Here is a 22,724-nt window from a genome sequence, read left to right as displayed (position 1 = left end):
ATGGCGCCTTCTTCGATTCCTTCTTCTTCCTCGGCGGCACCGGCGGCTTCGAGGCCTGGCGGCACTCATCCCCAAAATACTCACGAGCATTTGCACGTCCAGCATATGGTGGAGGGAGCGCTCAAGATGGTCTCCATGCTCAACTTCATGAAGGTAATGAATGGGTCTCTCCTCTTCTAGGGTCCTGTGATCGATGGGTGTGTGCGTGATTTAGGTGGAGCTTGGCGATCACAAGACACTGCGATCCAAGGAGCAATGGCGAGCAGCCGGTGCCGAGTTCCTTGGGACTTTACTCTTCGTCTACCTTGGCTGTGGCTCAGTCGTTGCTTCAGGTATCTAAATTCTTCCATATCTAGGAGCTCTGGCTCCATTCTAGACTCTTTTGTCTTTTGGTTTTCCTTGTTGAGGTGCTGATTTTTGCTTTACGTGGAGAAATACATTGCAGGAATGCTTGGTCCGGGAATGACCGCTGCACGGCTGGTAGCCATAGCTTTGGGACACGGTCTTGCGATTGCTTTTCTAGCCGGTGCCACGGGAGCTATATCAGGTGGTCACTTAAATCCAGCAGTGACTTTGGCGTTCGTGGTTGCTGGCAAAGAAACACTTCTTCGAGCCGGATTATATGTTGGTGCTCAGGTGTGCATGATCTATACGGCTTTGCTTCTCCATCTAAAGTGGTGTTTCTATACAGCTGTTTGGAGCGATAATGGGAGCAGCAATCCTGAGATGGTCCACGCCGGGGCCTTGGGTCGGCGCTCTCGGAGCTCATGATCTCTCCAACGGTGTTTATCCGGGCCAAGGATTTATCATGGAGTTCATGCTAACTTTTGTGCTTGTCTTTGTCATTTTTGGAGTGGCTGTGGATCGACGAGGACCTGGTATTCACTTGACATTGTGCATGTTTGATTATTCTTACCAAGGTTTAGTTTCACGCAGGTGTGATTGCTCCTTTGCCGATTGGTTTTGCTGTTCTAGTGGATCACCTGGTTGGAGTTCCATTCACGGGTGCATCAATGAACCCCGCCAGAAGTTTTGGACCAGCTGTGGTTTCGGGTGCATGGTCGGCTTCGTTTTGGATTTATTGGTTTGGACCTTGCTTTGGAGCAGCAGCTGCATCTGCTCTTTACAAGTAAGCTCTTCAATCATTTTCTTCTAAAGGTTGAAAGTTTTTTGTTCGCAGGGAAGTGTTTTTGGAACATGTACAAGTTTTGCCTGGTGGAGCACCAGCAGCATCTCCACCACCGAATCCGTTTGGTGTGTAGACTACACAAAGTATGTGAATATCCTAGTACTAGCGTTCAACCTTGTAAAGAGCACACGTAATCGAGGTAAGATTTCTGGGACCTGGAAACCATTCTTTTTACTTGCACGGTAGGGCTGTACAAAACGCAATGGATGCTACGTTGAGAGGGGCTCCGAGCAGCATTTTCTATCCTCGGGTAATGAATTTGGGTTCAAGGATTCATCAGGCGTGGGTAGTTTCCAAGCCAGCCTCAAGGAGTCGAGCTAGACTTCGTTCGGATTCAGCCCCCGATGTGGACGCTCAAGCCGAGGCCGAGCGCAAGAGACTGGATTCTGAGGCACGAGAGGCCATGAAAGTCGTGGCTGAACAGAGCCAGGCTGACGACAGGCCTGGCGCATGGAAATGGCAGATAAGGAAGCGGGTGTGGGATTTGCTGGAAGCCGAAGACATTGCAAAGATGCCAAGACCAGTTCATCACAGGATTCCAAATTTTCAAGGGGCTGAGCTTGCGGCAGACAAGGTAAAAGTCTTTATCTTTTCTTTTTTGTATTTCGGATTGCCGACTTTTTCTACTTTCCCATTTCTAAATCAGCTGCGGAAGATGCCAGTCTTTGAAGATGCGAAGTGTGTCAAGGTGAATCCGGACACACCGCAAAAACCAGTGCGATACATGACCCTGAGAGGTATGATTGATGACTTTCGCCTTATGTATACTCAAAATCGTAATCTATCTCTGACAGGCATGAAAAAGTTGCTCGTACCGCAACCACGCCTTAGAACTGGTTTCTTCTCCATGCTGGATCCAGCAAGTATGAACGATAGAGACATGAGGGAGGCTGTCACACAAACAGGTAGCCCGCTCAATATAAATATGCACTTGCGCGCTACTCAACTGTGTGTAGGCTTTCGGAAGTTTGGGAAGCCGTTGGGGCTTGATGCGAAGCTCAAAGTGGATCTCATTGTGATCGGCTCCGTTGCTGTGGATCCAAAAACTGGTGCTCGTCTTGGTAAAGGCGAGGTATGTCTCCAATGTTTTTTTGACTAACGCATATCAACGTTTCTTGTCTTGTCTTGTAAGGGATTCGCGGAGTTGGAATATGGGATGCTCCGGTTTATGGGAGCGATAGACGATTCAACTTTGATTGTTACCACAGGTAGATGCATCAATATCCTGCTGTCAATCTTTTCTCACTGTTTCTAGCAGTGCATGACAAGCAACTCGTTGACGAGATTCAATCGGACAAGCTGCTTATACACGACGTCCCAGTGGATGTAATTTGCACCCCTACGCAAGTTATATTTACAAACACAACCATTCCAAAGCCTACAGGTGAGAAAGTTTGGCGCATGTTAAAAGATCGATGCAGTTTGTCTGCTGTGTGTAGGAATCTACTGGGACAGACTATCCCCTGAGAAGCTTAATCAGATCAGAATCCTCCAGCAGCTTAAGAGACAGATCGAGAACGAAACGGGGGTGGCACTGACGCTGGGTCCTTCCGAAAGATTGCCGCCGACGGCCCAAAGAGTGAATCAACGGACCTCGGGCAGATAAGTGAATCAACTAGGAGCTCTGAGGATACCGACGCACGAGAGGTCAAGGCCTCGAGCGGGTCTGACGATGACTTTGTCTCGTTGCAATAGGCTTTAATACTTGAGCAGTGCTGCCTTGCTACTCGTGTTGCAAGATCCCAACAATGCTTTCCAGGTTAGATTTACTAATTTCTTCTCCTCTTATGCTTTCTAACATAATAGCATTTCCAGGATCCAAGGGAAAGTGGCACTCATCACCGGTGGTGCTTCCGGTATCGGCGCAGCCACGGTCAAGAAATTCAGAGCTCATGGAGCGGAAGTTATCATTGCCGACGTCCAAGACAGCCGCGGCAAGGCGCTGGCGGCCGAGACGGGCGCTCACTACACACACTGCGACGTCTCTCAAGAGTCTCAGGTGGCAGCAGCAGTGGACCTGGCCGTCTCAAAGTTTGGCTCGCTCGGCATCATGTTCAACAACGCCGGGATCATCTCGGGCCCCAAGCCGGCCGACTCCATCGCCCGTCTCGACATGTCCGACCTCGACGCCGTGCTCGCTGTCAACGTGAGAGGCGTCGCTCACGGAGTGAAGCACGCGGCCAGAGTCATGGTCCCTCGCAACTCGGGCTCGATCATCTCCACGGCCAGCGTCGCTCACATCATCTCCGGCAGCGCGCTCCACCCCTACACCATCAGCAAGCACGCCGTGGTTGGCATCACAAAGTCGGCGGCCTCGGAGCTGGCCTTTCACGGGGTCCGAGTGAACTGCATCTCTCCGGCCGGGGTGGTGACCGAAATCGTGACGAAGTTTTGGGAGAACTTGGTGCCGGTTGCGGAGGCCAAGCTTGGCACGCAAGCGGCGTTTGCAGGGAAGCCCGGGTTTGATCTCCGGCGGGCCTTGATGGAGCCGGAGGAGATCGCAGAGGCCGCGCTCTTCCTCGCCAGCGATGAGTCGAGGTTTGTGAGCGGCCATGACTTGGTGGTGGACGGCTCGCTCACAGGGACTGCCGCGTTTAACATCTTCAAGGATATCCAGCATGGGCAGCTGCGTCTGGTAACGAAGAACTAGAGTGAGCTCTAAAACAATTCGACTATTCCAAGAATAGAATATTCTAATGAATGTTCGAGAATATGCCTGCTTAAACAGAATATGCCCTGGGTCCAGCGAATATGCCTTGTGTTTTAGGGCAAGTGTGGATTTTTGCCGTTGCGAGGGCGCGCCCCGCGAATGCGAGGGTGATTCTCGAGCTTGGGTCGATGATTTGATCGCGCTACCGGTCTCGAGGTACGTAGGATTTGATTCTTAGCTTGATTGGGAGAGCATCATCGCGCATCGCGCATTCTTCTTCTTTTTTTCGCCCCCCTCTCGCCGAAAGGAGCTTTCGTTTTTGTATGCTCTCTCGTGGCAGCGCATGTGTGTGTCCAGTGACGTCCTCTTCGAGCAAAGCTTTTTTGTTTTCTTTTCTGGTTTTTTGTCGGAGCTGAGAGACTCCACTTCCTTTCTTCTCTATCGCGAAGCTAGCTTAGCGAGGAAAGTTCTCTCGCTCTTTCGATTCTTTTGTTTTTATGTTTTTTTTCGTTTTTGCTGCCCAAGTGCGGTCTCTACTAGATAGAGTCTGATTTGATCTAGATCGGTGTGGGTCACTTTCGTACGCCAAGGACGAAATTTAAGATTCTTGAGCTGCATGGAGCTGGACTTCTTTTTTGCTTTGTGGGATTTCACTTGAGCAGCGAATCAGAGTTTACGTGGTGAAACTCACCTCCCAATGTTCGTGCAGGAGCATTTCACACATTTAGCACTTGGTGGTGAAGGAATGAGTATGATTCAAGCGGACAAGCTGCTTATACACGACGTCCCAGTGGACGTAATTTGCACCCCTACGCAAGTTATATTTACAGACACAACCATTCCAAAGCCTACAGGTGAGAAAGTTTGGCGCATGTTGAAAGATCGATGCAGTTTGTCTGTTGTGTGTAGGAATCTACTGGGACAGACTATCCCCCGAGAAGCTTAATCAGATCAGAATCCTCCAGCAGCTTAAGAGACAGATCGAGAACGAAACGGGGGTGGCACTGACGCTGGGTCCTTCCGAAAGATTGCCGCCGACGGCCCAAAGAGTGAATCAACGGACCTCGGGCAGATAAGTGAATCAACTAAGAGCTCTGAGGATACCGACGCACGAGAGGTCCAGGCCTCGAGCGGTCTGACTTTGACTTTGTCTCGTTGCAACAGGCTTGAATACTTGAGCAGTGCTGCCTTGCTACTCGTGTTGCAAGATCCCACAATGCTTTCCAGGTTACATTTACTAGTTTCTTCTCCTCTTATGCTTTCTAACGTAATAGCATTTCCAGGATCCAAGGGAAAGTGGCACTCGTCACCGGTGGTGCTTCGGGTATCGGCGCAGCCACGGTCAAGAAATTCAGAGCTCATGGAGCGGAAGTTATCATTGCCGACGTCCAAGACAGCCGCGGCGAGGCGCTGGCCGCCGAGACGGGCGCTCACTACACACACTGCGACGTCTCTCAGGAGTCTCAGGTGGCAGCAGCAGTGGACCTGGCCGTCTCAAAGTTTGGCTCGCTCGGCATCATGTTCAACAACGCCGGGATCATCTCGGGCCCCAAGCCGGCCGACTCCATCGCCCGTCTCGACATGTCCGACCTCGACGCCGTGCTCGCTGTCAACGTGAGAGGCGTCGCTCACGGAGTGAAGCACGCGGCCAGAGTCATGGTCCCTCGCAACTCGGGCTCGATCATCACCACGGCCAGCATCGCTCACATCATCTCTGGCAGCGCGCTCCACCCCTACACCATCAGCAAGCACGCCGTGGTTGGCATCACAAAGTTGGCGGCCTCGGAGCTGGCCTTTCACGGGGTCCGAGTGAACTGCATCTCTCCGGCCGGGGTGGTGACCGAAATCTCGACGAAGTTTTGGGAGAACTTGGTCCCGGTTGCGGAGGCCAAGCTTGAGATGCAAGCGGCGTTTTCAGGGAAGCCCGGGTTTGATCTCCGGGCCTTGATGGAGCCGGAGGAGATCGCAGAGGCCGCGCTCTTCCTCGCCAGCGATGAGTCGAGGTTTGTGAGCGGCCATGACTTGGTGGTGGACGGCTCGCTCGCAGGGACTGCCGCGTTTAACATCTTCAAGGATATCCAGCATGGGCAGCTCCGTCTGGTAACGAAGAACTAAATAAGGTCAAAGTTTTGATAAACTTAATAGAATAATTCCTCAACCCAAGGATGAAATATTCTAATGAATGTTCGAGAATATGCCTGCTTAAACGGAATATGCCTGGGTCCAGCGAATATGCCTTGTGTTTTAGGGCAAGTGTGGATTTTTGCCGTTGCGAGGGCGCGCCCCGCGAATGCGAGGGTGATTCTCGAGCTTGGTTCGATGATTTGATCGCGCTACCGGTCTCGAGGTACGTAGGATTTTATTCTTAGCTTGATTGGGAGAGCATCATCGCGCATCGCGCATTCTTCTTCTTTTCTTCGCCCTCCTCTCGCCGAAAGGCGCATTATGGAGCTTTCGTTTTTGTATGCTCTCTCGTGGCAGCGCATGTGTGTGTCCAGTGACATCCTCTTTGAGCAAAGCTTTTTTGTTTTCTTTTCTGGTTTTTTGTCGGAGCTGAGAGACTCCACTTCCTTTCTTTTCTATCGCGAAGCTAGCTTAGCGAGGAAAGTTCTTTCCGTCCATGATAAGTTCTCTCGCTCTCTCGATTCTTTTGTTTTTATGTTTTTTTTCGTTTTTGCTGCCCAAGTGCGGTCTCTACTAGATAGAGTCTGATTTGATCTAGATCGGTGTGGGTCACTTTCGTACGCCAAGGACGAAATTTAAGATTCATGGAGCTGGACTTTTTTTTTGCTTTGTGGGATTTCACTTGAGCAGCGAATCATAGTTTACGTGGTGAAACTCACCTCCCAATGTTGGTGCAGGAGCATTTCACACATTTAGCACTTGGTGGTGAAGGAATGAGTATGTTCTAGGAGCAACTATGACGGGTCAGTGTTTTGCGGCTTCATTCATCACCATTGCGGGGTTGCAGGCTTTTGTTCAGGCTTTTGTTCGGGCTGCAGTTTTTATGCCTCAATCATTCTCAGTCGTGTAGAAGGAGAGAGCGAGACTTTTAAAAGGGCAGCCAACTCTTCTACAGTAGGTGCGGAACGAGGTGACATATTGCGAATCCTGTACTCGGGCGTGGCAGTGGGGGTCCCCCCTGCACAAAAAGAAGGCCGAAATAAAAAAGGAAAGGAAAGCAGGCTACAGTGCTTCGATCATGATCGACACGGCTATTACAGATTCCCTGTGATTGCTGCGGCTGGAGCTTATTCTCGGATTGGAAGCTTGCTCCAAAGAGGCAGAGCGGAAGAGAATCAGATTCGGAGATGGCTCGGTCATACTTGTGACAACCGTTAACTCTGGTACTTTTGGCCCCGAGGCTTGCCCTCTTTTGGAAGCGGTCAAGGCATGGAGCTCTGATCAAAGTGGAGCTACTGTTACAGGTCTTTTAGCGCTTGGAGGAAGTAATGGGGTCGGAGGGAGTTCCCGTCACCAGAATTCACGTCACTGGATTCAAGAAGTTCCATGGAGTGGCCAAGAATCCAACCGAAGTTATAGTCGGCAGGCTGTCGAGCTACTTCAAGGATGGCGGCCTCCCGCAGGGATTCACTCTGGAGAGCGCTACGGTCCTGGAGACGGCAGGAGAGGGTGCTCTCCCGACTCTTATGGATCTGCTGGATGCTGCGATATCGCCACCGTCGTCCTCGGCTCACAGAAAGCTCGGGAGTTTCATCGAGCAGCCAGATCCATCGTCTGGTCGAGTCCTCTGGGTACGTTCTCTCAGTTCTCTCTTTTCTTTGTTTTTACTATGTGTGGCCTTTGTATTTATCCAAGCGGTGTATGCTGATAGTTTTGTTCTTTTACCTTTCGTGAAGATACACTTTGGCGTGAACAGTGGAGCTTCGAGATTTGCGATTGAGCGCCGCGCCGTCAACGAAGCTACATTCCGTTGCCCGGATGAAATGGGATGGCAGCCGCAGGTTCTATTCTTTTCGCTTGTTCTTTCGTCCATACAAAACTTGAGCGCATACAAACTTTTGCTGGTTCCAGAGGGTCCAGATTGCGCCGGAGGACGGGCCTCTTTCGGCAACCCGCGAGGTACGAAGTTTAGATTGTTTCCGGTTTTTGCTCGCGTTTGCGTGACGATGTTTCCACTCCCGAAACTGTTCTTGGCACAGACGACGCTGCCAGCGGCCGAGATCGTCCGCTGCCTCGCGTCCAAAGGCTTCGAGGTGACGCTGTCGGACGACGCAGGGCGATTCGTGTGCAACTACGTTTACTACCAGTCGCTGCGGCACGCTCGCGCCAACGGGACTGTGTGTATATTTGTACATGTGCCATTGTTCTCTAGAATTGAAGAGGACGTCCAAATGCAGTTTGTGGCTTCGCTCATGGAGGTTTTGGCTCAAGAGCTCCAGTGATGACCATCTTCGATATATATCGTCTTATCTTCTACCAATCTCTCGATTATTTGTACTCTTTCCATCTTATCCTATCTCGGTGGCTCGATTTTATACGACTCCTAATGCTCTCAATAATATTGTTCCATTTCAATCGTGTTCCAAGAGCTAATCAATCTTGCTTCAATATTAATGATCTTAAGCATGTAATAATAACGATATTGTTCCAACATTTCAATTGTTCTTATGAAATTGGGACAATAGCAAAAAAAAATTCCTCACTGCTTAGCAAATAAGCACATCGCTGTCTCATGTGGGGACTGGACGGTGATGATGCTGCCATGTCAATCCACGGTGCTGACTTTGGACACGCATTCATGGCAGCGCACCAAACACCCTGTAGCGCGGTAGAATTCAAGCGAATGGTTGCGCGCCACGGTGGGGTTACGTAGCAGGATCTGGGCCGTGGGATTGTCCACGTCGGCGGCGGCCAAGTGACGTGGCGGAGCTGGGAGTTTGTCCTTGATCCGCGTCGCGTTGTTGTTAACATCAGCAGTGGGCGGATTTATGTCAGCGCGAGTGATGAATCAACACGCGAGCGAGTGCGTGTGCTCCTCTTTGCTAAATTCCGAGAGTTTGTTTCGGGGGCGCGTCTTTGATGATCCCGGCTGCTGCTTGATCGATAGGTTTCCACGAGAAAGAAGAAGCTGGGCTTGAAAAGAACCAAGTTTTTCTCCGGTGGGTCGCTCTCAAAGTTCTCCGCAGGGCCCGATTTGCGCTGGAGACTCCACTGTCCTTCGCATTTGTATAAAAAGTCACTCTTTTTCTACTGCGAGTGTAGTTTTTTCTTCGTTTAAAGCAGCTATGGCGCTCAAGTATGTGGGCTTCGTGGCGATCGTGGCTCTTGGATTTCTATGGGCACCACTTCTCGCTGGTATGATTTCGCTAGTCCTTTTTGTGTGCTCATGATCTTATGTGATTTGTAGATGGTGGAGCTTGTGACGATTACAATTGCATCCAAGGGGACTGTGTGGAAGTGAGTGGATTCCCACCTGTGAAGTGCGTGTGCAAGGATGGATGGTCCAATATCCTGGGAATGTCTGCGTTGAGCTGCGCCATCCCGAAGTGTAAGCAAGCGTTTTCACTCCCGGTTTTGGATTTCATCCAAGTTCTTCTCAGATTTGCTTCTTCTCTCTCGCAGGTGATTTCAATATGAGTTGTGCCAAGACTAACAAAGCAGATGATGCCTCACATGATAATTCACCGAGCTTCGACATCTTCAATCGTAAGAAAAAAAAAAACTCCTTTGTTCTTCGGTTTTGCTCACTTTTCATACTTTTTTCTTTTTTCCAGCTTGCTCGTACAAGGTATGCGGTGAAGGCGATTGCATCAAGCAAAACGGCAACAATAGTTATACATGCCGGTGCTACGAAGGCTACGGAAATCTCCTCAACTCACCGTCTGGAATTTGCGTTGCGGATTGTAAGTTTTCTATAGATGTCGTCCTTGAACAAAAAAAATTCGATTTTTCTTTTCGATTTAGGTAGCATTGGTGCTGATTGCAACCAGCTTGGAATAAACCTCGGCCCGAGTTCCTCACCTTCATCGCCAGGCAGCAACAGCTCCTCCACTTTGTCAGATACAAACGCTGGTGAGTTTTCTATTTCTCCAAACGGGAAAACAAAACCAATTTTTCCTCGTCATGCGCAGGATCACAACTGCAATTCCACGCCAAAAATCTCGTCTTTGGTGCACTGGCCCTGCTCCTGTGGAGCATATAGAGTATACCATTTTTTCCTCTTTGTATATTCTAGGTGCTATGTTATTAGAACACTTCGAGAAAAATATAGAGAATTCTCAAGGTGGTGGAGTGATAATCGTCGAGCCTCCAGAAGGTGACGGAGGAAACGATGAAGAAGAGCCAGTGGAGATTGGAACAGTGGGATTGTCGGGCTTGGACGGTGGCGATGGTGGCGGAGCGGCGGTGGTGGGAGGTGGCGGCGATCGAGGTGGTGGAGATGGAGGAGCTGCATGCGGGGACGAGCCGAATGGTGGAAGAGGCTTGAGATGCTCCACCGGGCCTGGCTGGACTGGAGACTGGAGCTTTGGCTTTGGATCGACTTGCTGATAGTCTTGCCTCTCGCTGCTATCGAATTCATCGTCCAGGAGCTCCTTGTCCTCCACAATCTGCGAATTTTCAAAAGCAAAATGAGGTCGAGTGAAAGATAATCAAGCAAAGCAGCAAATGGTTCTTCGCTACGCTCCTCTCGTCAACCGGGCATTTTCGTTGGATTTTCTCGTGAGAGTTTTTACTCTTTTCTTTATGTCAATGAGAATCAATGCTGGCACAAAAACACATGATCCAGGGAGTGGTTTCTCTCAAAGAGCAGTCGTCGTCAATGTTTTCAATCACTCTCTCTCTCTCTCGCTCGTGAAAATAAATGCACGCTGCGAGCAGCGAAATCAAGGCATGATCTTAACTAGGCATGGATCTTACAATCCTTGACAGCGAGACTCTTGATCGTTGTTTGCAAAAGGAGATCTTCTTGAGCTAGAACTCGAAGAATGATTGATGATCTAAGTCGAGAAACTCCGCGAGGAAAAGGAGAGGATCAAAGAGGATAGAGAACCTTACCTCTCCGGGTTTCTTCATCGATGCTACATTGCCGATGAGGAGACAAAGAAGAAGCAATGGAATCAATCGCTCCATCTGTTTGAGAATCCGGGCAAACAGTCCAAAAACGTGACAAACGAAATGGATGTCGAGCTTACCAGTCGAGGGGATCGCCCCTTTCTTTCTCTCCACGCAGAGATATCGCAAAAACCTATCAGCGTGCGAGCAATGCGTGTCTTCTTGGTTAACGGGGAGAGAACATTTGGTCGCCAAACTTAAAGCGAGGAGCCCTAAATTTTAAAAACGAAGATGCTCTGTTTTGGGACTCGATTCCAAAGACAAATTCGCGTGAAATGGATGGAATTGCTTCGACCGGGAGGAGAAAACGTTTGATTTTTCGCGAAACAACGCCAAATCAAAGCAATGATTGTCGGGAGGAAGAGCTGGAAACAGGGGAATCATCGTCTATGCTAGACCATCGCTTGCTCAAGCACTTCAAACAATCAATCAATCACAATAGCAAGAAGAGCACCTAAACCCCAAGAAACCGAGGAATTTTAGGATCTTGCTTGAGAGTTTGAAGTGGCAAGAATGTTTATCTGGCTGTTTATTCAATACGCTCCAAAATTCTATGGTCGCGGCTTCCAGGCCAATTTTACTTATTAGTCCTTCCAGCCGAGACTCGGAACAAAGGTCCTTGCCAGTAATTTACACGCTTTCGTTTTTCCTTCCTGTTTTTCTTTTCTAGAAATCCATCGATCTGGGGTCGTGATCCCACTTTACCAGGTTTCCACCCCAGCAGGAGCTTACCAATACTGGTTGCCATGGATGCCAGCTACAATCTCTCACGGGATGGTTGTGGAACGAGAGAGTCGCCGCTGTGTGCCCGGTCACCTAGAAAGAAAGAAAAATCAAACCTTTAGAGACGAAAAGAAGAAGAGCTTCTGCTCACCACATCGTAGATATGGACGGTGCCGTCGTAAGAGCCGGTGTAGATATACTTCTGGCCCGTGCTGGAAGAACAAGTCCAGGCATTGAGAAAGAACTTCTCACACTTTGTTTACCTGATGCGAGGAGAGAAGTAGCACCGGATCAATGTCTGGAGAACCTCGTGTCCCTTGTATGTCATGAGCGACTCATCGCCCGGATGCGCAACAGTGCGCAGGCGAGGAGGGACTCTCATGCATCTGTAATCCCACCGGATTCTCGGGACCTGCGCGCGTTCGAAACTTTTCCTGGCATCCAGCGAAAGCCGAGCTGCAAATACAGGAATGGAAAAAACTGTGTTTCACGTACTTGGATCCACCGGACATTGTGCGTATGTCCCAAAGCTTTATCGACTGGTCCTTGCTGTTGGAAATGAAATGCCGCCCGTCTCCTCGGCTGTCTATGGAAGTCACTCCCCCGAGATGGCCAACGAGCTCTCCGGCGGGTTTGTTGTTTGCTGAGAAGCATCTTCTATCCCATACCTGGAAACACAGAGTAAGTGGCTTCGAGTTTGAAGGAAAAAAATCACCTTGCAAAGGTAGTCATCACTTCCCGAATAGATAAGGTGGCTACTCTCATCCGCAAACGCAACCGTATTCACTTCGTCCTGTAGAAGCCGATCACTAATACTCGTTGCTTTCCAACTTTTCTTTCACTTACGTTGTGCGCCGAAACCCGATACGTTGTAGTCGCGGAGTTCAAGTCGTAGACGTAGATACAGTTGTCGTTACTGCCGGCCACGATCTCATTCCCATCCTGCGAGAATTTCAGTGACCAAATTCCAAAATCCCCGTCGTCATCGTATGAGCTGAGCGAAAGCCCTTCGTGGATATCCTGGTTAAGCAAACACCATGGTCACATATTGAAAACAAAGAAAGAATAAAAACTTACAGTCACGTTCGCCAGAGAATCTATTCCACCAGTTTCGTTTCCAAGATTCACAAGGAACACAACAGGAGTTATAGACGCATAGACCTGTAAGAGGACAGTGATAGAGTTCTAGTGAAGGAGTGAACAACACAGACCAGGAATCGTTGGTCCGGGGAGAGAGCCGTGTCAGTGATTGTCCAATTCATGTTACGAGCTTTCACTCTCTTGTGGATAGTCCAGTTGTTATCAGCATCATAGACCACAATTGTCCGGTCCTGGAAACAAGAAAACAATCACTGGCAGAAATCAAAACCGAGCTGCAATCCAAAAGAAACAAAAAAAAAGAACGAAAAAAGAGCCTCGCTTACCTGAAAGCCAGCAATGAAAAGCGATCCATCGTTGGAGAACTGGCTGATGTAAAGCCGACTGCTCTTTCGCTCCAGTATCTCGGGTCCCTTGTCCGGCAAAATCCTCGAAGAGACGTGACACGCCTCGGCACGAGAGAACTTCCCATTCTTCGAAGAGTTGATCTCTCTCCCCGCGAGCATGGACACCGTGTTGACTGTTCTACCATTTTTTGCTCGAGCTCGCTTCAAAGTCTCATCGCTGGCGGATGTGGCCATGTTTATCTCCTGGGAGAGCACGTTTTGCAAAGGCCCTTGACTTCTTGCCTGGGCCTCGGTCTCCTCCTCGTCATCGTTGCTCTCGTCCAGGAACCACCTCCGGCTCGCTCGAAGAAAGGCTCGAAATGCTCCAGGCCTTTCGTTCGCCATCACTCAATCTAAAAACGATATAATAGATCAATGGAAGCAGTAACGCGAAATCTATTCTACTATCTCTCAAACCAAGCAATCCGGATCATCTAGACGAAGCGCTCCAGCTGAGAATGTCTCAAAATCTACCTCAATCCTCGAGCAGAACCACGAAATCCTCGATCGACGCAAGAGATTACCTTCTTCTCCAGGCGCTGCATCAAATCCAATGCCGCTGCGGGAGAATGAACGAGCTTGCGCTCAAGAGCCCTAAATTGCGAAACAAAGACCTCCCTTTTACACCCTTAGCAGTAAAAACACTAATCTTACTTTACACCCTTGGAGGGAATTATCCCACGATACTCCATTGTGGCCAGCACCTCCACCTCCTTGTCTCTATTCCCAGCCTCGCCGTACATCCTCGCTAGAAGCACGTACGGACTGGGATTCCCGGGCTCTATCCTCATCAGCGCTTCCGCGGCTTGAGCTCCCAGCTCCAAGTTTTTGTGGATCCGGCAAGCTCCCAAAAAATTCGTCCAGATCTTCGCGTCGGCCTTGCAAGGCATGTTGTTGAGAAGAACTCGAGCTTGATCCATCTCTCCGGCTCGTCCCAGGACGTCGATCATAGAGCCATACTGCTCGGAAGTTAGCGTCACTCCACAGTCCTTTTCGACAAAGATGAAACACTCCCACGCTTCGTTTGCGAGGCCCGAGTGTCCGCAAGCCGAGAGGAGCGTCGAGAGCGTCATCCTGTTTGGTTTGACGCCCTCCATTCCCATGTATCTCAGCATCTTCACGGCCTCTTTGCCGCGGCCGGACTTGGAGTAAGCCGCGATCATCGACGTCCATGCCGCTACTCCTCGCTCGCGGAGAGTGTTAAAGACGCTTCTCGCCTCGTCCAGGCTCCCGCACTGGCCATACATGTTGACGAGCTCGTTGCCAGCGACGGGGTTGTGCTCGCCTCCGGCTGCCAGGAGCTGGGCTTGGATCTTCCTGCCTTCGCGGAGGGAGTTCTCCAGCGAGCAAGCGGCGAGCATGCTGACGAGAGTGATCTGGCTCGGTTTCACGCCTTCCAGCTCCATCTGCCGGAACAAAGACAGAGCTTTGCTCCCCTGTTCCTGCTCGATGTAGCCTCGTATCATCGATGTCCATGAGACGACGTCTTTGCTCTCCATTTCGTCAAAGAGGCCTCTTGCTCTCTCCAGCTGGTTGTGCTTCCCGTAGACTTTTACCAGAGCAGTGCAAAGTAGAGCGCTGGAATGCGTGTGGCCTTCGGCTACGACGCGTTCGTGGAGAGCTTCCAAAGTGGCGCTGGAGCAGGCGTCGAGGAGGCTCATGAACGTGACAGACGTCGGCTTCACTCCCTCGAGTTCCATCCGGCGGAACAGCGAGAATGCTTCCCTGCTACGACCGTCTTCCGAGGCTGCGGCTATCATAGTTGTCCAAGTAACAACATCCTTGTTCTTCGCGCTCTCGAAGATGCCTCTTGCCTCGTCGATGCAGTGGAACTTCAGGCACATCCTCAGGACAGCGTTGTAGAGGAAGTCGTCCACCTCAACCTCCCCAGACGTAAAAATCCGGTTTTGCATAGCTCGCGCGCTTACCTCGTCGTCGATGGCGTCCACCAAGCTCGTGAAAGTGATGTTGTTCGGCTTGACGCCTTCCAGATCCATCTCTTGCAGAGCCACCAGAGCTTCGTCAGAGTAGCCGTTTTGTACATACGCTGCGATCATGGCGCTCCACGAAACAACGTTCCTCTCGGGCATTTTTCCCAGCAGCTTTCGTGCGTAGGCAACAGCTCCCAGCCTGCCAAGCCTGCTGATAAGTGAGTTCTCAAAGCGTAGTGTATCTTTGAGCCCGCTCTCTCGCAGCTTCTTGTACACCTCCTTGGCCTTGGCAACGCTATCACACGTCCCAAGCAGGCTGATAAAAGTATTCACATCGGTTGCTTGCGAGAAACCATGGAAGCGATTAAATACCTCCACTGCGAGCTTGTGCTGGTCTTTGAGTGCATACGCTGCGATCATCTTGTTTACCGAAGTCGGCCCAATGCTCTGGAAGCTGTCGAAGATCTTCTTCGCTTCCTCAAGCTCCCCGCACCTTGAATACATATCAAACAGTGAGACCTTAAGATTGTGAACGTTGCAAAGTCCTACCTCTGCGATCATGCCGTGAACGTCACGACCGTACTCGAGCTCTCCAAGCTCCGCACAAACCCCGAGGATAGTCGTGAAGATAATCAAGCTCGGCTCCCAGCCCGCTCTCCACATACTGTCGAAACAACGCATCGCGTCACGCAGCTTCCCACACTTCGCAAAGGCCGTCACCATAGCCGAGTAGCTCGTCAGGTTCTTGCAAGGAATGGTCTCGAAGACACCAACAGCGGTGTCCAGCAGCCGAAACTTTCCATACATCTTGACGAGCGAGTTCGCCACCTCCACCAAGGAACCATAGCCCACCTCTTCGATCTGCGAGTGTATCATCCTTCCCTGCGGAACAGCGTCAAAGCTCCCACACACCGCCACCAGCGTCGTGAAAGTCCTCTCCTGGGGCCTCACACCGTGCTGGAGCATCCGGTAGTAGATCTCCAGCGCCTTCTTGCAATGCCCATTCACGGCATTTGCCGCGATGAGAAAGCTCCAAGTGTGGCCATTCTTCTCCTTCATCCGCCGGAAGACCCTGTTCGCCTCCCTCACGCTCTTGCACAGCCCATACATCTGGATGAGGAGATTGCCGAGGTAGACATCGTCCCCGCGGCCATGGCTGACGATGTGCTCGTGGATTCTCCTCCCATCTTCCAGCGCCGCGGGGCCGCAGCAGCGCTTGAGGAGGCACGCATAGGCGCCGGAGTCGACCATGTAATCCAGCTGCTTCACCGCGGCACCTAGATTCACGAAGTGATCGCTCTCGGGCGTCGCGCGGCGCTTGTAGAGGGGAAATTTCCTCTCGGGAAAGACTACATTCTGTGCTAGCTCCAGGGATTCGTCGCCGCCAGGAGGAGAGGATCGAGGGAGCCTGACCTGTTGCGCGGCAGTGGAGATCATCCGATGCCCTGCCGCTCCATGGCGACGGAATACCAGGACCGATCGAGAGCACATCCGTTTAAACCCTAGCAAAGAGCTAACGAACTTGACCGTTTACTATGACTTTTACTTGACAACGTTGACTATCATTGACTTCGAATTACTAGCGGCGAGGAGAGCTTCCTCCACAAAGCCGGGACCGGGCCCAGGTCGATCGATCGAAATAGAGATCGATTTCAAAACTCAAGGCCCGGAGACTTCGAGCTCCATCTGTAGCGACTTTGCGCTCTGAAAAAAAGATTTTAGGTGGGTCTCTGGCTGTGGATTCGAACCTGGAACCTTACCAACAATTTTCTTTATTCTAGCCAGATATCCAACAAGTTCCCAAAGCTTCTTAACGTATCTCTAATTTTGACATGAATCGCAGTCTCTCTCATTGGGCGGGCATGGCGCAGAACTGCCAATCCTTTTCACCTCGTTGTCCGTGAGAGGCTTCGTGATCCCCGTGCACGACCCTCCCGTGTTCCACGACCCCCCGATGTAGTGATCCGGCGAGAACGTCCGAAAAACCGTGAGTCCCTTGTAGCTCCGGCTGGCGGCGATGGCGCTCACGGACAGAGTAATTTCTGTAGAGAAGTTGCTCATCAAGGCACCTAATCTCTTGCGAAGTGTTCTTTGGAAGAGCTCCAAGTTTCCTAGCAATAACAAGGAAAAAGATTATGAGCATTTATTCACTTGCAAAACTCCACAGCACAGATCAGTACCCGAGATTCAGGCATTGGTGAGAAGTATCACATGAGAGTTTAGGAGTGTTTGTTAGCAAAGATGTTGCAGATTGGGGATCTTAAACAGCTGCTAGTGCCCAGTGATTGAGTACTTAACTTCAAAGCTGTGACGAAGATTAACCTTGACAAATGCAAAGAGTTTTTGTTAGAATGGATCAAAGATCATCTTGCTGAGAAATCCAGGCAAAATGCATGAAATCTCTAGATAATGCTTGTAGTCTGACAGGACAGTTGAAGAGCAATACTCAATTCCATGCAAAAGTTCTGCTAGCAAACACTCTCATGTCACCAGTGACAAAGTCAATCCCTCTCATTCTCTTTCCCATTCCAGAAACTCTCAAAAACTAAAAGTTTTAGTTGGGTCTCTGCCAATAATTTTTTTTATCTACTGAGGTAACTCAGATTTGAATCTAAGATCTTTCGTTTGTTTTTACTGTTATTATGATTTATGTATGGACGCACTCCGGATGATTTCTTGCTGCGTTTGGTCCGATCTTACAGCGATTCCAAGAATTTGGCAGAGGCACGCTCACATCGCTACAACAAGGCATCGAGACAACGATCAACTCATCCGCATGTATGGCAAATGCGGCAGCCCGGAGAATGGCCCGGAGAGCCCTCGCCAAGCCCAGGCATTGCGCGTGGAATGTGACCATCGCGGCGCTTGCCGAGAATGGGCGCCTCGAGGATGCGAGAAACCTGTTTGATCGACTCAAGGCCCAGATTCCATATCGTGGAGGAAAATGATAGACCACGACGCCCGCGCCGGCTATCTCGACCGTTTGCACGACATGTTTGAGAGAATGGGCGACCGGGATGCCGTGTGCTGGAACTGCATGCTTACATCTAATGCCCAGAACGGGCATCTGGAGTTGGCAAAAGAACTCTTCAAGATAATGCCACAAAGAACCACCGCGACGTGGAGCACGATTATAGGCTCCTCCGCGAGGTCAGGAAGGTGGATGATGCTTACACCTGGATTCTTTCATCCCAGCGCGAGATGCAGTGTCGTGGATTCTGGAAATCACAGTGCTTGCCCAAATGGGGCATATAAACGAAACTGAGGACTTCTTATCGAACTGGCCACGTCCTGCGCTAAAAATGGTCAGTTTGACCGTTGGAACGTTATGCTCGTAGCACATTCCCTTAAAGGGCTGGACTACTTGATCAATCCCATATTGGAGCATTGCTGCAAACTGGGCGGTTAATGGATCCCGGGGAGCTCATTGCCAACATGGCCTGAAGTTCATGCATCGTGTGCATCCGTTTACGTCTCGATCTCAAATGCTAGAAACGTGTCATCATATTGTATTTCACGAAAGTCTTTTCGCAAATGAACAGAGTTTTTTGCAATTTGTGTACATGTTAAAAGAGTAGAAGACTTTTGGACAAAAGCGAATGACCTTAGCGGGGAATCAGCCAGAGCACTCGAGCTTGCTGGAGACCATGTTGATCATGGTGAGATCAAAAGTTTTGCTACTGGCAGGTTTGATAGTTGCATCGAGCACTTTGGTTTCTCTAGTTGTTGTCTCCAACTGGCACTCTGTCACGTACTTTCTCCGGCCGTTATGGGACACTCCTCCCAAGCCTTTCAACATGATCACTCACTACTACGCCCAAAACCTGTCAATGCAAGAGCTCTGTGGCTTGCATGGATGGACTCTCAAGCAAACTCCCCGGCGCGTCTTCGATGCCGTGATCTTCAACAACGAGATCGATCTCCTGGAGATCAGGTGGAGAGAGCTGGATCCGTACGTGACCAAGTTCTTGCTGATCGAGTCCGACGGCTCTTTCACTGGCAATTCAAAGCCTCTGTTCTTCAGAGACGCTCGCAACAAGAGCGACCGATTCGCCTTCGCCCAGCACAAGCTCGGCTATTCCGCCGTCCCAAAAGGCCGGAGTCCCCACCCCTTCGACAACGAGTCGCGGCAGCGGGGCTTCATGAACCTCTTGATCCAACAATCCGGGATCCAACCGGGAGACCTCTTGATCATGTCCGACACTGACAGTGGCCACACCATAGATCTCCTCCGGAGCTGCGACGGACCCCCACCGATCCTTCACTTGCAGCTCCAAAACTTCCTCTACTCGTTCGACTTCCTCGTGGACACCGGGAGCTGGCGGGCATCCGTGCACGTCTACGGCTGGAACAAGCAGTATGGGCACCACCGATGGACAGACGCGATGCTGGCCACGTCGGGGTGGCACTGTAGCTTTTGCCTCCGCACGGCCCGGGACATCGCCTTCAAGATGATGTCCTACAGCCACGCCGACCGGGTCAGGCGGGCGGAGTTTCTGGAGGAGAGAAGGATCCAGGGGATTGTGTGCCGGGGTGGGGACCTGTATGGAATGCTGCCCGAGGAGTATTCATACAGGGAGCTCATCCACAAGATGGGCGATGTACCCCGGAGCTTCTCTGCTATCCATCTGCCGGCATTCCTGCTTAGGAATGCCCACCGTTTCAAGTTCTTGCTCCCAGGGAATTGTATCCGGTGAAGGGAAGCTCAAGAGCTCAAAATGCCAAATCAGTCCAAAGACTGTATTGACTTCTAATTGACTACCATTCTGTCTAAAACGTCTCTGGTGCCCTCTAGACCTCCTTTATTTCCTCCATGAAAGCTTTGGATCTTAGTAATAATACACGTTTTTGGAGGTACTGGCGTGGGTACTTGTGATAGCCTTGTGATTAGTGCTTCTTATTAAGGAACTTAGCATACCAGTGGGCTGATTTTTTGGGAATGCGCTTTAGATTGTTGTCATACTGAATGTGAATAATTCCCATGCGCACAGTAAATCCCGATATCCATTCCCAATTGTCAAGGAAACTCCACACGAAGTATGCTTGGACACGGCATCCATCCCTGCGATAATCACTCTGGAAACTGGATATCAAATTATCAATTAGTCTTACCGTATTGCTCCTACAAGGTTTGTTAAGTACGCTTTTAAATAGTCGATCCTGGTCTGATCATCCAGCTGCTGTGCTAAAGTATTTGAACTATTTGTAATATCACTGATCCCTGCGATGCAAATTATGCTCTTTTGAGAAGAATAAAAATCTTTGCTAGTACGTACCATTTTCAGTGATATATATAACAGGATTACGGTAATTATCCTTGATGTAGCTCATCAGCTTCCTGATCCCAAAAGGAACAACAAAGAAACTATTGACGTTCCTCCCTATCAGCTTGCCATTCTTTCTATCTGAAAAGGGATATCAATTGTTGATACTAACCGATCAATCATACTAATACTCACCTAGAAATGCATAGTCAACATCTTTGTAGTAAGCATTTTGGTAGATTGTTTGGGGCGAGCTGAGGAGGTCTCCTTTAACACGAATGTTATTTGGCTTGTCTTTTACGTAGACGCTGAAGTAGTGATTGATGCCAATGAAATCACACGAGCCCTTCAGCCATTTCTTCTGCTCGGCTGTGAACTTTGGCAGCCTGCTTCCTGCTTTGGAGGTCATTGCTGGTGGGTACTCTCCATACGTGACAGGATGCAGCATACTAAAAGGTAAAAATGTTAAAAGATAATACCTTGATATAGCTGTTGATTTTACCATCCAAGTTCGAATTCCATGGCTCTTTCTGCTGCAGCTTTGTCTTTCTTGGAGTTAGACACGGGTTCCAGCCATTTTGAATCGAGTGTGATACCAATTGTGCCTTTCTGGCTAGCCTGCAAATTCACTTGTGAACCTCTGTATTAGAATTCCTTATCAGACCTTGTAACGTTTGGTGTAGATCTCTGTTGCTTTTGCATGGGCGAGGAGCAAATGGTGAGTGACAACGTACGGCTCCGTCGACGAGTCACCGCCCGTACAGTTTCCAATCTCCGGGGAGCATCTTCCGGGAGCAAGCAGACCGACACCATAGCCATAGAAAGCGAAAGCGTGGGGCTCGTTGAGTGTGATCCAGTCCTTGACTCGGTCGCCAAATGCTTTGAAACATGCCTCCGCGTAAACTCCAAAGTCAATTCCACGTCGTTGCTGTACATGGCTCATAGAACTTACACAATTTGGGGGCTCAAGAATCCTCCATAAGATTTTTCCAGCGCGTAGGGAACGTCCCAGTGGAAGAGTGTCACATATGGTTTCAAGCCTACAGTCTCATGAATCCAATCAAAAGGTGCCTGCCTTCTAAAACACGAGTAACCTTTGGTAAGGAGTGCATCGATAACGTCGTTGTAGTGCGCGATTGCCTTTGGATTGACGTGCTGAGTGCCATCTATGAAGCAAGATTAATTCAAAGCTTACATGTATACCAGTTTTTGGCATCGGTGTGAACACAAATTACCAGGAAACATGCGAGACCAAGCAATGGAGAGCCTGTATGCATCTGCATTCAAGCTATGAAGCAAGGAAATGTCTTCCTGCAAGGTTGAACTGATTGCTCGCACTAGGCTTTGGAAATTGAATTTAAAGCAATCACACCTTGTAGCGATGGTACTGATCGCTGGCAACATCTGCTGTGCTTTTATCCACTATCTTGCCTGCATAAATCACACAGACTTGAGTGCTATGGCTATGGGATCATCGAGATTTTACCAGGGATATGCGCGTAAACATCCCAAATGCTGGGTTGTCTTCCATCTTCTCTAGCTGCACCTTCATACTGCCAGAGGAATACAATGCAATAGCTTTGAAATAATCGCACTCGCTGGGATAGTTTCTTTATCACCTGATAAGCAGAGGATGCAGCGCCAAACACAAATCCTTTTGGGAAGCTGTCCCTGCTCAGAACATCCTGCATGTTATGAGATGCATTGCTGCAAATGCAAAGAAGCAACAAGATCACAGATGGGAGCTGTAGACCCATCATGGATGAATTCCAAGCAACCAAGACGATGAAGATCGTATGTGGTTGTTTTTTAACCAAGAACATGTAATAATAAAATAACGCTGCACATGGCCTCAAAAATCATGGACAGTAGGTTACTTCTCCATCTCTTTCACTGTAAATGGAGGGACATCAGGATGACGTTATTACACGCTCACTTTCTCGCTGAAATGAGACATGGGGGATGAAAAACGTGGGATGAAGGGAATAGAAATTGGCATCGACAGTATAATACTAATGTAAAGCTTTTCAGCGTTGGCATATACGATTTGATGAGCAAAGGTATGTTGCAAGACTACTATCCAAAATGGTAAGTTATAAATTTTCTAATAGTATAAAAGTAAACTCATTCGTTGCAGTTAGAGGTTCTCTTCCTGAGCTTTGAATCCTAGCAGCTATTTCTCCAGAGAAGTGTTCACTTACACATTACACCGTGGCGCTGGCTGATAAATTAATGGTGGTTGGAAGGTCTTCCTCCATTGGATATGTTTGAAATCCAGTTCGGATTATAAAGGACTCTTAGAGACTTTTTGGCTATGGTAGAGTATGTGAATTGGAGTGTGGGCACTACATGATCTCAGTAGAATACATCCACACACTAACAGGAATCAGGCTTTTTTCTTCTTTT

At 49.6% G+C, this 22,724-nt stretch overlaps 11 protein-coding genes across 12 annotated transcripts; 7 read left to right on the top strand and 4 right to left on the bottom strand.

The window, feature by feature from the left end:
* On the top strand, positions 1-862 carry LOC9630181. The gene is made up of 4 exons (XM_024666260.1): positions 1-153; positions 215-332; positions 433-636; positions 692-862. The coding sequence occupies exons 1-4, from the start codon at positions 1-3 to the stop codon at positions 769-771; spliced, it is 555 nt and encodes a 184-aa protein (XP_024522028.1). The 3' UTR covers positions 772-862.
* Positions 863-1,216: 354 nt separating this feature from the next.
* On the top strand, positions 1,217-3,028 carry LOC9630179 (5-formyltetrahydrofolate cyclo-ligase-like protein COG0212). Its single transcript, XM_002992593.2, has 9 exons — positions 1,217-1,328; positions 1,376-1,763; positions 1,836-1,926; positions 1,984-2,094; positions 2,146-2,261; positions 2,322-2,397; positions 2,448-2,573; positions 2,629-2,948; positions 3,005-3,028. Exons 2-8 carry the CDS (start codon positions 1,392-1,394, stop codon positions 2,793-2,795), a joined length of 1,059 nt encoding a protein of 352 aa, XP_002992639.2. The 5' UTR covers positions 1,217-1,328; positions 1,376-1,391; the 3' UTR covers positions 2,796-2,948; positions 3,005-3,028.
* LOC112343178 (momilactone A synthase-like) lies at positions 2,832-3,900 on the top strand. Its single transcript, XM_024666257.1, has 2 exons — positions 2,832-2,948; positions 3,005-3,900. The coding sequence occupies exons 1-2, from the start codon at positions 2,938-2,940 to the stop codon at positions 3,837-3,839; spliced, it is 846 nt and encodes a 281-aa protein (XP_024522025.1). The 5' UTR covers positions 2,832-2,937; the 3' UTR covers positions 3,840-3,900.
* A 55-nt stretch (positions 3,901-3,955) lies between these two features.
* LOC112343179 (momilactone A synthase-like) lies at positions 3,956-6,032 on the top strand. Its single transcript, XM_024666258.1, has 4 exons — positions 3,956-4,055; positions 4,549-4,693; positions 4,749-5,066; positions 5,123-6,032. Exons 3-4 carry the CDS (start codon positions 5,056-5,058, stop codon positions 5,952-5,954), a joined length of 843 nt encoding a protein of 280 aa, XP_024522026.1. The 5' UTR covers positions 3,956-4,055; positions 4,549-4,693; positions 4,749-5,055; the 3' UTR covers positions 5,955-6,032.
* A 77-nt stretch (positions 6,033-6,109) lies between these two features.
* Positions 6,110-8,383, top strand: LOC9630178 (pyrrolidone-carboxylate peptidase). 2 transcript variants are annotated; one of them, XM_024666259.1, is made up of 6 exons: positions 6,111-6,186; positions 6,701-7,186; positions 7,268-7,594; positions 7,700-7,804; positions 7,875-7,922; positions 8,003-8,383. In XM_024666259.1, exons 3-6 carry the CDS (start codon positions 7,292-7,294, stop codon positions 8,243-8,245), a joined length of 699 nt encoding a protein of 232 aa, XP_024522027.1. In that variant the 5' UTR covers positions 6,111-6,186; positions 6,701-7,186; positions 7,268-7,291; the 3' UTR covers positions 8,246-8,383. The 2 variants fall into 2 exon arrangements, with proteins under 2 accessions (XP_002992638.1, XP_024522027.1); XM_002992592.2 differs by having other exon boundaries at positions 6,110-6,186; positions 6,701-7,594.
* Positions 8,384-8,778: 395 nt separating this feature from the next.
* Positions 8,779-10,085, top strand: LOC9630152 (delta-like protein C). Its single transcript, XM_024666287.1, has 6 exons — positions 8,779-9,158; positions 9,211-9,351; positions 9,426-9,509; positions 9,578-9,706; positions 9,768-9,875; positions 9,935-10,085. Exons 1-6 carry the CDS (start codon positions 9,089-9,091, stop codon positions 10,003-10,005), a joined length of 603 nt encoding a protein of 200 aa, XP_024522055.1. The 5' UTR covers positions 8,779-9,088; the 3' UTR covers positions 10,006-10,085.
* LOC112343195 (actin cytoskeleton-regulatory complex protein PAN1-like) lies at positions 10,008-10,998 on the bottom strand. The gene is made up of 2 exons (XM_024666288.1): positions 10,860-10,998; positions 10,008-10,411 (listed from the first exon to the last, which is right to left on the bottom strand). The coding sequence occupies exons 1-2, from the start codon at positions 10,932-10,934 to the stop codon at positions 10,082-10,084; spliced, it is 405 nt and encodes a 134-aa protein (XP_024522056.1). The 5' UTR covers positions 10,935-10,998; the 3' UTR covers positions 10,008-10,081.
* A 423-nt stretch (positions 10,999-11,421) lies between these two features.
* On the bottom strand, positions 11,422-13,768 carry LOC9630151 (LEC14B protein). Its single transcript, XM_024666264.1, has 10 exons — positions 13,648-13,768; positions 13,064-13,476; positions 12,851-12,970; positions 12,717-12,800; positions 12,486-12,659; positions 12,355-12,432; positions 12,135-12,307; positions 11,903-12,073; positions 11,791-11,851; positions 11,422-11,732 (listed from the first exon to the last, which is right to left on the bottom strand). Exons 2-10 carry the CDS (start codon positions 13,466-13,468, stop codon positions 11,583-11,585), a joined length of 1,416 nt encoding a protein of 471 aa, XP_024522032.1. The 5' UTR covers positions 13,469-13,476; positions 13,648-13,768; the 3' UTR covers positions 11,422-11,582.
* Positions 13,769-13,773: 5 nt separating this feature from the next.
* On the bottom strand, positions 13,774-16,545 carry LOC9630150 (pentatricopeptide repeat-containing protein At4g39530). The gene has a single exon (XM_024666273.1). It carries the CDS (start codon positions 16,543-16,545, stop codon positions 13,774-13,776), a length of 2,772 nt encoding a protein of 923 aa, XP_024522041.1.
* Positions 16,546-18,497: 1,952 nt separating this feature from the next.
* LOC112343193 (beta-1,4-mannosyl-glycoprotein 4-beta-N-acetylglucosaminyltransferase-like) lies at positions 18,498-19,771 on the top strand. The gene has a single exon (XM_024666279.1). The coding sequence runs from the start codon at positions 18,654-18,656 to the stop codon at positions 19,749-19,751; it is 1,098 nt and encodes a 365-aa protein (XP_024522047.1). The 5' UTR covers positions 18,498-18,653; the 3' UTR covers positions 19,752-19,771.
* Positions 19,772-19,839: 68 nt separating this feature from the next.
* On the bottom strand, positions 19,840-22,130 carry LOC9630149 (beta-glucosidase 6). Its single transcript, XM_024666280.1, has 12 exons — positions 21,938-22,130; positions 21,805-21,871; positions 21,691-21,749; positions 21,554-21,629; positions 21,413-21,484; positions 21,268-21,358; positions 20,983-21,232; positions 20,821-20,936; positions 20,514-20,767; positions 20,331-20,459; positions 20,167-20,275; positions 19,840-20,116 (listed from the first exon to the last, which is right to left on the bottom strand). The coding sequence occupies exons 1-12, from the start codon at positions 22,076-22,078 to the stop codon at positions 19,942-19,944; spliced, it is 1,539 nt and encodes a 512-aa protein (XP_024522048.1). The 5' UTR covers positions 22,079-22,130; the 3' UTR covers positions 19,840-19,941.
* Between the last annotated feature and the right edge of the window lie 594 nt (positions 22,131-22,724).

The sequence above is a fragment of the Selaginella moellendorffii genome, unplaced genomic scaffold (assembly GCF_000143415.4).
Source record: "Selaginella moellendorffii unplaced genomic scaffold, v1.0 SELMOscaffold_138, whole genome shotgun sequence".
NCBI classification, from domain to species: domain Eukaryota; kingdom Viridiplantae; phylum Streptophyta; class Lycopodiopsida; order Selaginellales; family Selaginellaceae; genus Selaginella; species Selaginella moellendorffii.
The sequence above is the reverse complement of the archived record's forward strand: the minus strand, read 5'-3'. Positions and strand labels throughout refer to the sequence as shown.

What these genes read in the sequence shown, in the direction of transcription:
- LOC9630149 (XM_024666280.1), bottom strand. Translation starts at nt 22,078, where the DNA reads ATGATGGGTCTACAGCTCCCATCTGTGATCTTGTTGCTTCTTTGCATT. An exon ending in TATATATATCACTGAAAATG is followed by an intron (nt 20,276 to 20,330) that starts GTACGTACTAGC and finishes TTTGCATCGCAG; the next exon opens with GGATCAGTGATATTACAAAT. An exon ending in AACCTTGTAGGAGCAATACG is followed by an intron (nt 20,117 to 20,166) that starts GTAAGACTAATT and finishes TGATTATCGCAG; the next exon opens with GGATGGATGCCGTGTCCAAG.
- LOC112343193 (XM_024666279.1), top strand. Translation starts at nt 18,654, where the DNA reads ATGACCTTAGCGGGGAATCAGCCAGAGCACTCGAGCTTGCTGGAGACC.
- LOC9630178 (XM_002992592.2), top strand. Translation starts at nt 7,292, where the DNA reads ATGGGGTCGGAGGGAGTTCCCGTCACCAGAATTCACGTCACTGGATTC. An exon ending in CGTCTGGTCGAGTCCTCTGG is followed by an intron (nt 7,595 to 7,699) that starts GTACGTTCTCTC and finishes CCTTTCGTGAAG; the next exon opens with ATACACTTTGGCGTGAACAG. An exon ending in CTCTTTCGGCAACCCGCGAG is followed by an intron (nt 7,923 to 8,002) that starts GTACGAAGTTTA and finishes TTCTTGGCACAG; the next exon opens with ACGACGCTGCCAGCGGCCGA.
- LOC9630181 (XM_024666260.1), top strand. Translation starts at nt 1, where the DNA reads ATGGCGCCTTCTTCGATTCCTTCTTCTTCCTCGGCGGCACCGGCGGCT. An exon ending in TGGCTCAGTCGTTGCTTCAG is followed by an intron (nt 333 to 432) that starts GTATCTAAATTC and finishes CTTTACGTGGAG; the next exon opens with AAATACATTGCAGGAATGCT. An exon ending in GATTATATGTTGGTGCTCAG is followed by an intron (nt 637 to 691) that starts GTGTGCATGATC and finishes GTTTCTATACAG; the next exon opens with CTGTTTGGAGCGATAATGGG.
- LOC9630179 (XM_002992593.2), top strand. Translation starts at nt 1,392, where the DNA reads ATGGATGCTACGTTGAGAGGGGCTCCGAGCAGCATTTTCTATCCTCGG. An exon ending in CTGAGCTTGCGGCAGACAAG is followed by an intron (nt 1,764 to 1,835) that starts GTAAAAGTCTTT and finishes TTTCTAAATCAG; the next exon opens with CTGCGGAAGATGCCAGTCTT. An exon ending in CTCGTCTTGGTAAAGGCGAG is followed by an intron (nt 2,262 to 2,321) that starts GTATGTCTCCAA and finishes TTGTCTTGTAAG; the next exon opens with GGATTCGCGGAGTTGGAATA.
- LOC112343195 (XM_024666288.1), bottom strand. Translation starts at nt 10,934, where the DNA reads ATGGAGCGATTGATTCCATTGCTTCTTCTTTGTCTCCTCATCGGCAAT. An exon ending in CGATGAAGAAACCCGGAGAG is followed by an intron (nt 10,412 to 10,859) that starts GTAAGGTTCTCT and finishes GAAAATTCGCAG; the next exon opens with ATTGTGGAGGACAAGGAGCT.
- LOC9630150 (XM_024666273.1), bottom strand. Translation starts at nt 16,545, where the DNA reads ATGTGCTCTCGATCGGTCCTGGTATTCCGTCGCCATGGAGCGGCAGGG.
- LOC9630152 (XM_024666287.1), top strand. Translation starts at nt 9,089, where the DNA reads ATGGCGCTCAAGTATGTGGGCTTCGTGGCGATCGTGGCTCTTGGATTT. An exon ending in TGGAATTTGCGTTGCGGATT is followed by an intron (nt 9,707 to 9,767) that starts GTAAGTTTTCTA and finishes TTTTCGATTTAG; the next exon opens with GTAGCATTGGTGCTGATTGC. An exon ending in TTTGTCAGATACAAACGCTG is followed by an intron (nt 9,876 to 9,934) that starts GTGAGTTTTCTA and finishes CGTCATGCGCAG; the next exon opens with GATCACAACTGCAATTCCAC.
- LOC9630151 (XM_024666264.1), bottom strand. Translation starts at nt 13,468, where the DNA reads ATGGCGAACGAAAGGCCTGGAGCATTTCGAGCCTTTCTTCGAGCGAGC. An exon ending in ATTCTCTGGCGAACGTGACT is followed by an intron (nt 12,660 to 12,716) that starts GTAAGTTTTTAT and finishes TTGCTTAACCAG; the next exon opens with GATATCCACGAAGGGCTTTC. An exon ending in ATCGGGTTTCGGCGCACAAC is followed by an intron (nt 12,433 to 12,485) that starts GTAAGTGAAAGA and finishes CGGCTTCTACAG; the next exon opens with GACGAAGTGAATACGGTTGC.